The sequence below is a fragment of the Chrysochloris asiatica genome, unplaced genomic scaffold, assembly GCF_000296735.1.
Source record: "Chrysochloris asiatica unplaced genomic scaffold, ChrAsi1.0 scaffold00444, whole genome shotgun sequence".
Taxonomy (NCBI): domain Eukaryota; kingdom Metazoa; phylum Chordata; class Mammalia; order Afrosoricida; family Chrysochloridae; genus Chrysochloris; species Chrysochloris asiatica.
Genome location: NW_006408962.1, coordinates 1281905 through 1294530, shown reverse-complemented (window position 1 = coordinate 1294530; position 12626 = coordinate 1281905). Strand labels below are relative to the sequence as shown.

The window sequence follows — 12626 nt, the reverse complement described above, 5'->3', positions numbered from 1 at the left end:
AAAGAAAAGAACCAGAAGGGGAAAATAACCAAGATTAGAAATAAATTTAGTAACACAACAACTGATCCAACAGAGATAAAGATCATAGCTGATTAGTATGAACAATTGTCTCCAACAAATTTGAAAACCTAGATGGAATGGACAAGTTCCTAGAAACTCATCACCTACCCAAACAAAGATAGAAAATTTAAACAGACCCATTGTAAAAGAAGAGTTGATTCATAAAAATAAAAAACTTATGCTCAAAAAAAAAAAAAAAAAAAAAGCCACCAGCAACAACAAAAACATGCACGAGCAGATGGCTATGCTGGAGAGTTTTATTGAACATGTTTTGATATAAGGAAATATGAACTCTCCTGCTTTGATCTTTTTCTTCAATATTGTTTTGGCTATTTGGGGTTTCATTCTTTTCCATACAAAGTTGGTGATTAGTTTTTCCATTTCAGTAAAGAATGTTGTTGGGATTTATATAGAGATTGTGTTGTATCTGTATGTAGCTTGCCCTATGTAGAACTGACATTTTCATTAAAAGTCTTCTCATCTATGAGCATGAAATGTCTTTGCTTTTTGGGAGGTGTTCTAGCAGTTTTCTTGTGGAGTCTTTAGTATCTTTTATGTATAGGATCATGTCACTTACAAATAAAAATAGCTTTACTTGGGTTTTTTTTTTTGTTGTTTTTTTCCCCAATTTGGATGCCTTATATTTCTCTTTCTTGTCTTATTGGTCTGGGCGAGGCTTCCAGTACAACAAGTACCCTGGACTGCCAGGAGACTGAACAAATCTGTTTTGGAAAAAGTACAGCCGGATTGCTCCTTAGAAAGAATGATGGCAAGACCTTGTCTCTCATACTTTTGGCATGTTGTCAGGAGGGAGAGTTCCTGGAGAAGGACATCATATTTGGTAAAGTGGTGGGTCAACAAAAAAGAGGAAGACCTCCAACAAAATGGTTTGTCACAGTGGCAGAAATAATAGGCTCAAACATAACAATTGTGAGGGTGGCACAGTACACGGCAGCACTTTGCTCTGTTATACACAGGGTTTCTGTGAGTTGGAACCAATTCAACAGCACCTAACAACAACAGAAACAACAAATTTTTGTAACAATAGGGTAGCAAACATTGCAGCAATGCTCAAGTAGAAGAAACGTAGATGAATGGACCTTCATAAAAATTAAAAACTTAAGCTCATCAAAGATTATTAAGGAGAACAAACAAGATGGCGGATCGGGTAGCAGTGCAGTGAGGAGCTCCGTCAGCAACAACACGGAACACCGGACCAAGCAGGCTCAGGGGATGGTGCAAGAACTCTGAACCACATATAAAGGAATATTTAGAAGGTTGGAAGGCTTATAGCTAGGCGAATTTGTAACAGAAGCAAGAAATCCAGTGCTTTCTAGTCCAAGGTGCTCAGCTGCTCCTGGAGTGGCCATCTTGGGCGAGACCAACAGGGGAAGGATCAGATCAGCCATGGACTCCTGACAGAACCGCAGAGATAAACGTGTGAACTTTCTTTTTTTTTGATATCTGTTCATTGATCTCTCACTGGCTGTGTACCTCCATTCTGGTGACTAGACAGGGTACCTGAGCAAGTGGACACCCACTCCCACCCCCAGAGTGGGTGTTACACATGTTCATGTTGCGCATGCGCACAGATCTCAAAATTTAAAGTGATAGTTTCCACTTATAACCAAACGGCAGTGCAAAACAGCCACAGCTGGCCTTAAACTGTTTATCACTGGGGAAAAGGCCTGAACGGGGACTGTGGAGCGGGACAAGCAGACTAAAAAGGAAATAGACCAAAAATTAAATCCTGAGTTATGTCACAACGACCAACAACAGTGGCATCTTAAAATTTCTCAGGAAGAAGAGTGAAAAGAGAAGACCATCTCCTGATCACATCCACCCAGAGCCATCAGAAAGCATAAAAAATACCAAAATACACACCCATCTAAGTATTAAGGCCACAGATAACTCCTGAATATGCCCAAAAACTAGAAACAGATGACCATATCTTGGTGATTTCTTAGTGGTTACCACATATACAACTTGCAATTACATTTAACATATGAACAACAGCTAACATACAACCCCAACACAATAAAGCTATTCATAATAAAGCTCCTCCACTCCCCCATCTCTGTGGTGTGTCTCCATTAACAGCAATATGTTGTTATTGTTGTTAAGTGCTGTCAAGTCAGTTCCGACCCACAGCGACCCTGTATAGGGTTTCTGAGGAGCAGCTGATGAGCTTGAACTGCCATCCTTGCAGTTTAAAAGTTTTGTAGTCAAGCACACTAACCTATAGCACCACACCAGGACTCTTAACATCAATATATATAACCTGTATTTGGTGTTTACTTTATACCTGTTTCTTACTCGATGTTGTATTGTTTGCGATATTTAATTATTGAGTTTATTCCCTGATAATATTCTATACTTGGTTTTTATGAGGCCTGGATTGTTGCATTTTTTGGAGATCTCTCTTTCTCTTTGATTTTGCTTCCCCACCCCATGTATGTAAGTATTTATTTAATGCTGTTGACTTTCTACTTGGAGTACTCTATTTAGTAATATCTGCAGAGCTAGTCTGGTGGTGACAAATTTCCAGAATTTCTGTTTGTGCACGAATGTCATGAAATCTCTCTCCCTTGTCCTTGAATGACAACTCTTCTGGATAAATCATTCTTGGATGGCAATTTCCACAACTCCCATCCCAGTATTTTACATACCTCCCTCTACTCTTTTCTGGTCTCTATGGTTTCTGGGGAGAAATCCACATGTAGTCTTAGAAAAGCTCCTTGGTTGGTTATATTGCATTGTTTCTCTCAATGCTTTCAGAATTCTCTACTTTCTTTGGTTTTCAAGAATTTTATTCAGATATGGTACGAAATTGATCTTTTGGGGTCCCTTCTAATTTGGGTTTATATAGTCCTGGTGTGGCACTGTGGGTTAATGTGCCAGACTGCAAAGTTGTTTGAACTGCAAGGTTGGAGGTTCAAGCTCACCAGCTGCTCCTCAGAAACCCTATACAGGGTTCCTATGGGTTGGACCTGACTCGATAGCACTTAACAACAACAACAAGCTTCAGATCTGGGGAACTATCTGATTATAACTTGGGAAATCGTTTCTATTTCTTTATTGTTGTCATGGTATTCTGAAATTCCATTCATTCTAATGTTCTTAGTTGTTGCTATGTGTCATTGAGTCAGTTCCAACTCATAGAGACTGCCCTGTGCAGGGTCAGAACAGACTCAATGACACCTAACAACAACAACACGGAGTTTCTGATGGCAGCTGGTGGATTTGAACTGTTGGTTTGTGGTCACCAGTCCAGTGCTTCTCCTACAGCACCACTTCAATCCCTTATTTCCTTTAGGGTTTATTCACAGGGTTGTTTTTTGTTGTTGTTGTTGTTGTTGTATTTGTTCTTTTCTCTTGGTTTTGAGACTTAATAAGTTCACTTAATTTGTCTTCTGGTCATTTATTCTATTATTTGTTGAGTGTTTTTCTTGCTTTTCATAATTCAGTTGTTTCATCTTCAGTTTCAGTGGTTCTCTTTGTTTTTGCTTTGCTTTCTGATGCTTTCAATTTCCACGCAGTGTCTTAGTTTGTTCTTCATTTGTTTACTGACCTCTGCTAATTTTGTGTGTGCTTTTTGCTTTCTTTAAATATATTTAACACAACAGTCTGACAATGAGCAATTCTTTGCACAATTTAGGCCTCTAAATGAGAAATGTCTGCTTCGTTTTTTGTTTTGAATTGTTCCTTCTTCTGTGACTTTGTGTGCTTTACTATTTTCTTGTTGAATGTAGACTGATTTATCATTTTTGCCATTTTACTTTAAAGCTGATATTCTGGTTTTCATGGGAAATTATTCTGATTGGATGTCCTGTGGCACACTAACCAAGTGCCTGGCTGCCAACCAAAAAGGTGATTTCCACTCCCACCAGCTGCTCCGCTGGACAAAGATGTAGCCGCCTACCTTCAATACAGAGCAACTCCGCTCAGCCCCACAGAGTCACTGTGAGTCAGAACCAGCCCAGCAGCAGGGGCCTTGGTACCTTCTCCTGAGAACCATTAGAGGGCACTCTTATCCTTAGGTTTTTTTCCAGTTCTGATTCTCGATGCTTGATCTCTGAGATTCAATACCCGTGCAAGGGAGGAGAGGTTTTAGTTGGTCATCGATGCTGAGGTAAGCAGTAGGACTTGACTTTCCTGTGACAAAGTTTGGAGGTCTCTCTAGGTCTTTTCCTCCCGGGTGCCTCTGAACAAGCTTTCCCCAGATATCCCACTGTGGGGGGTTTCCAGTCAGTCTGAAGTATTCCCTTCGTCTGCTGCCTTTGTTGTTCCTCCTGGTCCTAGTATCATCCTTCTCAGGCCTCAGTGAGCTTCAACAGCACTTTCTCAAAGCACACAGTCTCCCTGTGTGACCCACGATCTCCCACAACCAATTTGCACTGCCTTAAAATAATCAGGAGACAGCTTTCTTAAATTAGCTCCCTTTTGTTGCTCCCTATTTGGTGTGTAGAGTCCTGGTGTGGCACTGTGGGTTAATGCGCCAGACTGCAAAGCCATTTGAACTCAAGGTCGGTGGTTCAAGCTCACAACTGCTCCTCAGAAACCTTATTCAGACAGGGTCGCTATGGGTCGGAACAGACTTGAAGGCACTTAACAACAACAACAACATTTGGCGTGTGAGCCAGCCATGTCTCACAGTGGCTGTAATGAATGAGTACTCCCCACGTTAGTAGCTAGTTTCTCCCACTCTTGTGCCTTCTCACTCCTCCACTTCTGGACTCATCCCTGTTTTCTAACACCTTAGCTGCCATCCAGAGCCTGTGATTGTTTTTATTCATTGTTTAGGGGGTTAGCTGGTGAGGGAGTCATTGAAACCTCCACTCTCTTCACCATCTTGCCATCCCTCCTCCACAGAGTTTTCAAGACTGCAATCTTTCAGAAGCGGATCTCCAGGGGTGTCTTGCAAGGTGATTCTGGGTGTGTTAGCACTGCCAAACTTTTGAACTACTAGTCAAGTACTTAACTGTTGCACCACTCGGGGACCATGTACAGGCAGAAGTTATACCAAAACCCAAACCCATGCCATTAAGTGGATTCTGACTCATAGGGACTCTGCAGGACAGAGTGGAACTGCCCTAGAGGGTTTCTCAAGCAAGAAATCTTCCAGGAGTGCCACATCGTCCTCCCTTTTGGTTAACAGCTGAGCATTTAAGCACTGCACCACCCAGATATTTCTCCTTGTTTCTAATTGTTCTCCACACTGAACCTCGATGCTATACCAGAATGGAATCAGCTTAAACATGAAAACTGAATCACATATTGTCCCTTGAATTCTACTTGATGTAACAGCACTGTAAAGACTGGGCACAGGGCACCCATGTCAAAAAGAAGGCGTGACTAAACAGGGAATGCAAACAGTAGGTACTAACCCAGGACACAGGATTCCTCATTAGGGAACCTGAGACTCTTAAATCCCGAGACTGAACTGTCCTGCAGCAGAGGTAACATAACTGCCCATGTTTCAATCCCTTTGAAGTGATATGACCCTGATTATAGGTTCACAATTCATCACTCAAATACATTATATATAGTATCTCCCTCAGAGATGGGCTGTAAAACGAAAGTCAAATTTAGACAAATGTTTCTATTTGGTTATACGGTTCCCTGAAGACTAGCTGATGGAGACTTATGTAGAACCCAATTTTTAAAATCCGGTGAAATCACATGTCATGGTTTTCATGTACTTTCATGGTATGCACGCTAGTGCCTTCTGCTGAGTGAAGAGTCATGAGAAATGGAGGTCACACACCTCTCTAAATTAAGACATTGATTGAGACATGACAGACAAGACTGAAGGGGACAGATACACAGGTTGTGCTCTGTACAAGGGTCATGTACAAGGGTCATAGGGTGCTGGGAAACTAAAGGTCAGTCTGTGCTCCCATATCAAGCTAGGCCTACCTGAAGGATGGGGCACCTTTTTCTAATTTGCATAAAGTTACCATATGTGCCAGTGGTGGCCCTCCTGAAATGAAGGCCCTGAAGTAATCACACTTTTGATATTTTTGAGAAAACCCAAAAATTTATACTTGTACATGTCATCTCCTGTTTTCTTAATGTCACTCAAATTTGTTTTTAAAGGAAAGTATGATGGTTGATGTTATGTGTCACTTTGATTCGGCTATTCTCTGTGGCTTGGCAGGCATGGAATATAATGTAACCACCTTCCATGATTTGATCTAATATCATCAGTCAATCAGTTGAAAGGGGAGTTTCCTTGGGCCTGTGGCCTGCCTTCAGGAATAAATGGATATTCTGGCATCTCTCCTCCTCTCTCTGGGTGCTACACTCTTCTTATTGCCTGACCACCTGGTCTGGGGACATAAGCCTGCAGAAGTGTCCAGCCTGGTGCTGGACTTGCAGATTTTGAATTCCACAATCCCTGCAGCCCCGTGAGCCAACAGAGGTCTCCAGTTGGCTCCCTAATTTAGAGATTAGGGACACGCCGGCACCTACAACCGTGTGAGCCATTTCCTTGATGCCATAGGTAATTTTCTAGAGAACCCCAACTAAGACAGAAAGAAAAGTATGATGTGGGAGTAACCTGGCAAGACCTCAGCAGGCACTTCTGCTTGACGAATCACAAGGTTATTTTTCAATAGTTAACTAACGGGGCACCATTATTCATCAGAAAGGCTCAAAAAATTTTTTTGCATTAGTTCTCAAAACGGATGACTGTGTCTCATTCATGCGCCTGTCTTAGGCACCCAGGCCGAAGGTGAGTCCTTGGCCATTCAGCATCTGGTCAAGGAGACACAAATGTAAATAGTATTTACAGTGCTGAGTGAGAAGCAAAATACCAGGACTGCAGAGAGGGAGCAGGATACTTTCCTTGTGGATTTAGTCTAGGAAGGCTTCACAGGGGAGGCGGCAGCACCCTGCCATCCTCAGGGATCTGGGTATATGTGGGTCCTGACTGTCCTGCTGGCACATCTTTCAACTTCTCAGACTTCACTCAGATTCAAGGATTGATAATGATGATGATAATGAAAAAGATCATATGACAGCAACTACACTTTTTTGAAGGCTATACTATAAACCAAGAGCCCTGGTGTGGCACTGGAGGATAAGCACTGGACTGCTAACTGGACAATTCAAACCCATCAGCTACTCCTCAGAAACCCCATATCAAGGGATCAATCACTATGAGTTGGAACTGACTCTATGACACTTAACAACTAAAGCAGGGGGAGTCTCTGAGTGGTGCAAGCAATTGACACATTCAGCTGCTAACCAAAAGGTTGGAGGTTTGAATGTACCTGGGAGTGCATCAGAAGAAAGGCCTGGCAATCAACTGTTGCAAAATCAGCTGTCAAAAACCCTATGGAATCTCGTTATACTCTTACACACATAGGGTCATCAAAAGTCAGAGTTGATGTGATGGCAACTGGGCTCTTCTTTGTTACTGGTATTAAAAGTGGTGAGAAAATTTGGAAACGATTTATTAAACATCATGGTTTAACAGAGAGGCGTCATAGTTCAGAAGGACAAAGCGGCTGGCCCAAGAGCACACACAGACACTGCCAATGGCAAAGCAAGGACAGAAGTCATTTTTGAAACTGCAGTTCAATGTGCTTCCCACAAAGCCATTATCCTTTGCAGCTGTGAGTAGAGAAAATACTCTAGTTTACGACTCCTTAATGAAGACAGATAAAATCCCACTCCGATGCTGCTAGTTCTACCCTTTCACCACAACGTGTTCCTAGGAACTAAGCCATAAAGAAGACTGTATTTCCCACAGGAACAATATTATAATTAGGTGGGACATTCTCAACCAAAAACGTGACATCCAATAAAGCAGACACAGCCTATAATATATCATATTAGCAAGGATACAATGAAGATGCGCCTCAGTAAGCATTTAAAAGGGTAAATTATGCCTTAGCACATAGAACATACCTGGAACATGATAATATATGGATCAAAGTGTAACATGAAATGAACTACAAAGACTGCTCCATGGGAGAAAGCTGAGGCATTCTGCTCCCGTAAAGATTAACAGCCTCGGAAACCCTGTGCAGGGTCACTATGAGTCGGAACCGACTCCACAGCACATAACAACAACAACAACATTAGTATATAATAGACTATATTCTAGTTATGAAAATATCATAGTGAACACTAAGCACTTGATACGTGCTATTTTGATTTGCCTCCTTAGAATTTAAAGTGTCTTATGGAGTCCTGGTGTGGTACTGTAGGATAAGCACTCAGTCACAAGGTTGGTGTTTCAAACACACTATCCGCTCCTCGGAAACCCTATATAGGGCCGCTATGGGTCAGAACCAACTCGATGGCACATAACAACAACAACCTATTCTCTTAAAAAGCCTTCTAATGAAGTATGCACAAGGCTTTTCTTCTTCTATGCCCTCTAGTAACCCAAAGCATCCAGAATTATTCCGTTGACCTTTTTTGCTATACTCAAAGTACTACAGTTAGGTTTTACTGGAAAAACACAGGAAAAGTAATGAATGGTTCAACATTTCTGCCCTGGTCTTCAACTGTATCTCTCCAATTTATGAAAAGCTATGGAGTGTAGTCACTGAGAATCACACTAAATAGAAGCCACCTATAAATCTTGATGTGTGCTATAGGGTAAGCACAGGAGTGCTAACTGGAAAGTCAGCAGTTCAAAAGCCCACCAGCTGCTCCTCGGAAAGCATCTGTAGGGTGACGAGTCAGAACCGACTCAATGGCACTTAAAACAACACCATCAATACATCAGTACTCTGTGGCAAGTGGTAGCTCAGAAGAATTCTCACTGTCATTGTGGGTGTTCTGTTCCTAGTCGATGCACCTTGTGCATGGCCACCACCCATCTGTCAGGCTTACATGTTGCTATGATGCTGTGTAGGTTTCCATGGAGCTTCCCGACCAAGATGGACCAGGAAAGAATGACCTGGTGGACTACCTTAAAAAATCAGCCAACAAACACCCTTTGGATCAGAACCGTCTAATCTGCAACCAATCCTGGGAATGGCAGGGTTTTGTTTGGCTGACCACAGGGGCACCATGAGTTGGGGCTGTCTCCACAACAGCTAACAATAACAATGACCACAAATGTTATTGTTGTTGTTGTTAGTGCCGTAGAGTTAGTTCCGACTCATAGCAACCCTGTATAGGGTTTCCCAGGAGTAGCTAGTGAGTTTGAACCACCGACTTTGCAGTTCTAACCGACTTTGTGGTCTAGTGCTTATCCTACAGCACCATACAACGACAACAAATAAGTATTACTAAATCCCTCTTTGACATCTTTTAACAAGATAGGAGGCGTCCTAGTGTGGCATTGTGGGTTAATGAACTGACTGCAAAGTTGGTTTGAACCACAAGGTCAGTAGTTCAAGCTCACCAGCTGCTCCTTGAAAACTCTACACAGGGTCACGAAGGGTCAGAACCAACTCAAGGCAATTAGCAACAGCAACAGTAATATAGAAAGTGCATCAGTGATGCAGTTGTTAATTGCTCATCTGCTAACTCAGAGATTGGCAGTTCAAACCCACCAGCAGCAACTCAGGAGAAAGGACCTGGCAATGTACTCCCATAAAGAATACAGCCTAGGAAAACTCAGCAGGCAGTTCTGCTCTATCCTGCATGCTTACTATGAGCAAGAATTGACTTGACAGCATCACAACAACAACAGCACAAGCCTACCTGACCTTGGGACAGCAAACTTTTTGTGGTTCTTTTTAAAAATGTGATTGGTAACAGGGTTGTTGTGAAGCTTCAGTGAAACATTAAAAACAACCAGTACAATGCTAACCCTCCACAGAGTACAGTTCAGCAGTGGAGAAATTAATTTAGTAGAGAGAAAGACTAGATTAATAAATAAATAATAATGTGTATGTATGTTATATACACATTTACATTCTAATTTGTGTACTATTGTTGCTATCTATATGTGCCTGTTGTTGTTGATTTTGACTATAAGCAACCTCACTTGACAAAGTAGAACTGCCCCAGGGTCCTCTTAGCTGTAACCTTTCTGGGATGGAAATACTACTGAGAAAGGAAAGCAGCAGGTATGCCAGGATTTGTGTTTAGTCTGAGGGAGATGGAAAGTCACCCCGGGAAGGTTTAAATGCAGGAGGGATGCGGTCCTTTCCTCCTTGCTCCAGATCTGACTGTGAGATGGTATTATGAAACTCCTTTCAAAATGTTCCCAAGCTTCCTCCCAGAATTGCCAAGACAGGCTTGGGGAGGAGCTGGTCTTTATAGATATTACCTGGGTGAGAGTGGGGGTGGCCTGGTATGGTCTGTTCAGGAAGTATTTATATCATTTCACTGCTTAGCAGGACCTTGACCACCCGAGGCAGGGAAAGGAAAACTTAGTTTTGGAGGGTATGGACACACAGACAGGACCAACTATATAACTTGTGGGGTCCCATGCAAAATGAAAAGGTGGGGCTCCTTGTTCAAAAAATGATTAAAAATTTCAGTAGAGTGTGAAACCAAGGGTCCTTCTGAGCACTGGTGTGGTGCCATAAGATAAACACGAGACCTCAAGGTCAGGTTGAATTGCAAGGTCAGTGGTTCAAACCCACCAGCAGCTCCTCGGAAACCCTATATAAGGTCGCTATGAAAAGGTGGGGCTCCTTGTTCAAAAATGATTCAGAATTTCAGCAGAGTGTGAAACCAAGGGTCTTTCTGAATGCAGAGCCCTGTTCAACTGTAGTTGTGTAGTTGGGTACTCCTGAGGCCAGTGCTGGGGCAGGCAGGCTACTTTTGGGTCAGAGAACAAGACGGTAATGCTAAAATGAGATTTAGAGACCATGTGTGACTTTCAATAGCCATGGAAGTGCAGTGGTTAAGCATTTGACTGCTACCCAAAGGCCACGGTTCAAATTCACCAGCCACTCAGTGACTCAGAGCCCTACCTGCAGAGTCACCAGGAGGGAAATTGACTAGATGGTAATGTGTTTTTGGAGGAGGGAATATGACTTTAGATACTCAAGATATCCATCCTAGGACTGAATGATCAAGTAAGAACCAGTAGCAAAGTCAGAGATCATTAAAATGAAAGTAGAATTCTTAACAACTAAAAACACTTTTAAAAAAAATTATTCTGAACCATAATGGCATTGTGACAGTGCTTGACTGTCCTTACCTGCAGATAGAGTAAATCTACAGCCACTCTGCAGTCCAGAAGCATGAAGTCAAGGGATGGATCCATGTACCTGCATAATCCAGGAACTCGTGAATTCAGATCATAATTCAAAGTTTACATCATCATTTAGCAATCAGGTCACAAGGGATGACTCATGGGCACCACCATTTCCAGCCTGACACACTTGGGTGTAATTGCTCTTTAAAGTGCTGGTTCTGGATCCTGGGAACTAAGGCCCCCTTGTCCCAACAAAGCCACATCTTTACACTTGCCTAGCTGAAAGACAAGGCCCTGAGTGAGGAGACAGACACAGGGGCTCCAATAATGGGGTCAGAGGAAACAACAATTGGGGAAATGGCGTGGGACAGGGCAGTGTTTCGTTCTGTTGCACATAGGGTTGCTATGAGTCAGAACAAACTCAGCAGCATCAAACAACGGCAGCCTTTAGTTTCTCTTTTTACAATGGACTTTCAGAGAAAAGATGTAAAATAATAACCAAGCTTTACTATCTGCATCCTCGTTCAGACTGTTTCCATTCTCGGTTACCACATCCCAGATTCTCTCCCCTCACCCCACATAATGCCCAGAGTTTTCATTTACTCGGTATTAAATCTATCTTCACCACCCTATACCCAGGCTACCCCCACCTCATGCCTGAGCTGCTCCACTAACCTTCCTGCCTCTGTTGTGTTTCCTCATGCTTGCTCTCCACACTCTAGCCAGAGAGATCTTTTCTGAGTAAGCTTTTAGAATGTCAGCATCCTAGAAGCTGGAGCTTACTCCCTTCCAAGGTCCTTCAAGGGACTGCTCCCGACTTTCATTTCCATTTTTGTCTCTTACCCCCTCCTCCTTCCCAAACACTCTATATTCCAGCCATGTTTTTCTCTCTCACTGGAAGAGCACTTTGAATACCTTGCTGGAGGGAATAGAAGAAAACAGTCTCAGCACCTACTGCCTTAAGTGATGAACAAGGGGACAACAGCTGTTGTCCAGGGGATTGTAACTCATGGTGAGGTCCAGTCTTTTGGTCAGTAGCTAAATGAGTGACCTCTTTGCACCACCCAGGGATTTCCAGCAATGGTAAGATTATTCTCAAATGCTTATTGTCACAATAAATGCTTACTCACCACTTTCTGAGTCCAACTTTACAATTTACCTCTTCAGAACTTTGAAGACTAACATAAGGGAGTTCAAAGTCCGCCATTTTTTTCAAAACTAGAAAAGAAGGAAAGGGAGTGTAATTGGTAGAAACCGCATTAATAGTTCACATACAGATAGTTACTACACATGTATGTATGTAAATGTACATATATGACAGCAGTTGTTTATATACAGAAGCTTGAAAATAGGACTGTAGAACTGAGACCTAAACCTTTCGACTTCTGACTGAAAACCACCTTCCACGGCTTCTTGAGGACACATCAGGGGGCTTTAAAAAAAA

General features: G+C 42.4%; 1 protein-coding gene across 1 annotated transcript in view; it reads right to left on the bottom strand.

Moving 5' to 3' along the window:
• The window catches only part of SNX31 (sorting nexin 31), a gene marked incomplete at its 3' end in the record, with an annotated part of 76155 nt that overhangs the window by 21844 nt on the left and 41685 nt on the right, over nucleotides 1–12626 (bottom strand). The window contains exons 7-8 of the mRNA XM_006877172.1: nucleotides 12313–12400; nucleotides 11186–11255 (exon numbers count right to left, since the gene is read on the bottom strand). Coding sequence (XP_006877234.1) covers nucleotides 11186–11255; nucleotides 12313–12400 — 158 coding nt within the window. The remainder of the gene's footprint in view (nucleotides 1–11185; nucleotides 11256–12312; nucleotides 12401–12626) is intronic.